We start from the raw sequence: 3,278 nt of genomic DNA on the forward strand, positions 1-3,278 counted from the left end.
TTCAAAAATGGACAATTCTTTTTTCAAATATTCAAATTTCACATCAGCCAAACTAAATTCAAATCGAATGGATGACACAACATTTGAATCGTGTAATTTTAGTTCGGTAAACTTGAGCTCTTGTAGTCTGAAAAAAGTACTTTTCAAAGAATGTGATTTTAATTCTGCAAATTTGAGTAATTCTAATCTTGAGAGTGCACAATTCAGATCTTGTAGAAACTTTTCTGCAGCAAATCTGACCTCATGCAATTTAAAATATGCATGTTTCGAAAATTGTGATTTTCAAAATATAGATTTCACTAATTCCAATCCCGAAAATGCAACATTTAGAAACTGTACCCCAATTTTAAAATTTGAAAAGAAATCATTCGATCAAGAATCTTTGAAAGGAAAAGTATTTGTAAATACCTTATTCAAAGACTGTGAATTTTGGAAGCAATCAGGTGCTAAATTTGAAAATTGTGAATTTGAATCCTGTAATATGTTTGGATATTGTTTCAGTGATGATTGGGAGAACAGTTTCAACCAATGTGACTTGTCAGGTGCCATTTTCCCAAGTTTGAACTATTTCAAAGGCAACAAGTTTTCAAAAACAAAACCTCTTGAAATCAAAATATCAATTAACAATATGAAATGTGCCTTATTAGACTCAAATCAACTATATCATTTTGAATTGCAAACACGTTTCAGATATCAAAATCAATTGATTCTTACCATCAACCCAAAAACATCTATTGAGGAATTTAAGAAGGAAGTGAATGAGCAATCAACACGTTATGGCTTTCTTGCCATTATTTGGAGTGAATCTGAGAAACAATCTGTTTATTTTGAAAACCCAATTGGAAAAGACTCTGAGCGAGCTGAAATAATTAACAATCACTTGAAAAACAAAAAGCAACTCCAAAAACTGATTCAAACTACTTTATTTATGTAAAATCATTTGCAGAAATTTCCAAGAAAGGAACCTGTACTTTGCAAGGTGGTCGTCCTTTTGATTTCACCAAGATTGAAATATTTGCCTTCTCAAGTAGGTGGTAATTGATAGTCCACAAAATAAAATCGTCGTTTCATATTTCGTGTTGGTTCTATATCGCGAACACAATGTAAAATGGCACCCAAAAGGGAATCCACTACACAATTTTAGAAATACGGTACTTTCACCTTTCTAACAACAAAAAAAAACACCATATGTCTGCCAAAGTGATCTTTCCTACGGCAATATTTGATGCGTTGTTGGTCTCTAACTATTCGAATCCCAGTACAAATGATTCAACGATCTGTCATCCACTCCTCCTTTCACAAGGAAACAAGAGTGAGAAGGGATTGTGTGATGACACCACTTCGGCCATTGTTATTTCAGCTATTGTGTTGTTCCTTCACACAAGCTTGTTATTAGTTTCGGTTGGAGGTTTAGTTTATAAATTGAGAAAGTTGCATATTCTCCAAAAGGAACACAAACAAGTGGTGAATTATTTGCAGGTTGCACGGAATCCAGCATTGATGGTCATGGGAGCAATTATTGGATGGACCTATACTTTCGTATTAATGACTAGAGTGTTAATTGGACGAAAGATTTATCCATGTTTCATATTTTCACTAATCTATTATTTGGCTGTGCCTGCACTTTCGAATACTGTCATATTGAGATGTATTAGATTGTTGATATTGACAAAATTATATGAATTGAAAGTGAGGATTGGTAATAGACAATATGAACTGCGTCATTCGATATCATCAGATAATACTAAACAAATTACTGACACAACCGAAACTGAACTAAATCCAACTAGCTCATCAAGAGCTAAATCTAATACTGGAGAAAACACATCATCATCAAGCGGACTCTCTGACAATATTGAAAAACAAAAGAGTTTGTCCTCATTTTCATTATCAACCACACAAGACAGCTCTACAGGAATTTTACAAGATGAACAATTGGATATGGAAATTCTTTTCAGAAACAAAACCAAATGGGAAATATTTGAAAAGAGATTATTTACACTCTTTAGATTCATTGTAGGAACTAAATTCATCTTTGTGGTCTATGGATTAATTGTGGCGTTGCACATTATGATTTATTACATTATTGCAATTGTGGACTATTTTAGATATAATGATAATTATTTAAATACTGAACAAATTAGAAATAATTATGTCGTTTACAGTTATTTATTGTCTCCCTCTGGATGTGGAACTGGTTCTTATAGTCAATATGTATTTATTTCATATGCAGCTTTTTATATTTTCATTTCCTTAATTGTTTCCATTGTTGCATTGTTTACAAAGAGAGATGTTTGGAATGTCAAGATTGAAGTTGTTGTGATTAGTGTATTTTGGGTGCTGGTTATTATATTGTATGGAGTTGCTTCACAATTCTCAATCATTAATTCATAGTATGTTTTTTGAATATTTGTAATTTTTTACAATTATTGTAAAGTGTTGATTATTATTTCCCATGGACAATTACAATTTTAATTGGATGCATGTGGGATACATTCGTGTCATTTACATATCCTGTTTTCATTCTGCAAAGATTCAAATCAGAACCTAAAACAGACAATTCTGAAACAACTCAAAAATCAAATTCCATTCAACTATCTGAAACAATGAATTCCGAAAGTAATATTCGAAAGATTTTACTGAATGAAAAGTGGAATGATCTCTTTCTGAAATTCTCAGAAAAGTGTTTTGCATGTGAAGATGTCATGATGTGGAACGCCATTGAAAAATTCAAAGCAATCAAATCAGAAAAACAAAGAAGAGAATTATTTTACAATATTTGTAATACATATATTCGACTTGGAGCTCCTCTTGAATTGAATATTTCAAGAAAGGATTTTGGAATTCCAGAAATAATGAAAACATTTGAAGCTTTGAGAGAAAGTGCAATCAGAGGTTCCAGTGGCTCACCTTCAGGAACTGATTCACCAAAGAAACGAACAATATTTGCAATTACATCTGAAATGTTTGATAGAATTCAAACAGCTTGTGAACACAACATGTTGGATAATTATACTCGTTTCCAAGCATCGTATGAGAAACAATTGGAGAAGGAATTGGGTGTTTTACCAATCATGAAAGTCTAGTCACTTCCTTAATATTATTGAAATAATTGAGAAACACTTAAAATTCGAAAGATGAAAGAAAATTGTGAGCGTCATTGGCCTCTTCACAACTGAAGTAACAAGAACAAATATGTTTGGGAAAGATAGTGGATTTGATCCATTAATGTTTTCCATTAACCGAAAAGTGCCTGTGGTTGTCAATCATTATCTGAA

At 32.1% G+C, this 3,278-nt stretch overlaps 2 protein-coding genes across 2 annotated transcripts; both read left to right on the plus strand.

Annotated features, from left to right (window-relative positions):
- Positions 1-67: 67 nt before the first annotated feature.
- Positions 68-934, plus strand: NAEGRDRAFT_76187 (uncharacterized protein; the record flags this gene model as incomplete). The annotated part of the gene is made up of 1 exon (XM_002668839.1): positions 68-934. The coding sequence occupies one exon, from the start codon at positions 68-70 to the stop codon at positions 932-934; it is 867 nt and encodes a 288-aa protein (XP_002668885.1).
- Positions 935-2,483: 1,549 nt separating this feature from the next.
- NAEGRDRAFT_54553 (uncharacterized protein) lies at positions 2,484-3,086 on the plus strand (the record flags this gene model as incomplete). The annotated part of the gene is made up of 1 exon (XM_002668840.1): positions 2,484-3,086. The coding sequence occupies one exon, from the start codon at positions 2,484-2,486 to the stop codon at positions 3,084-3,086; it is 603 nt and encodes a 200-aa protein (XP_002668886.1).
- Positions 3,087-3,278: the final 192 nt, after the last annotated feature.

The sequence above is a fragment of the Naegleria gruberi genome (genome assembly GCF_000004985.1).
Source record: "Naegleria gruberi genomic scaffold NAEGRscaffold_94, whole genome shotgun sequence".
Lineage (NCBI taxonomy): Eukaryota > Heterolobosea > Eutetramitea > Acrasida > Naegleriidae > Naegleria > Naegleria gruberi.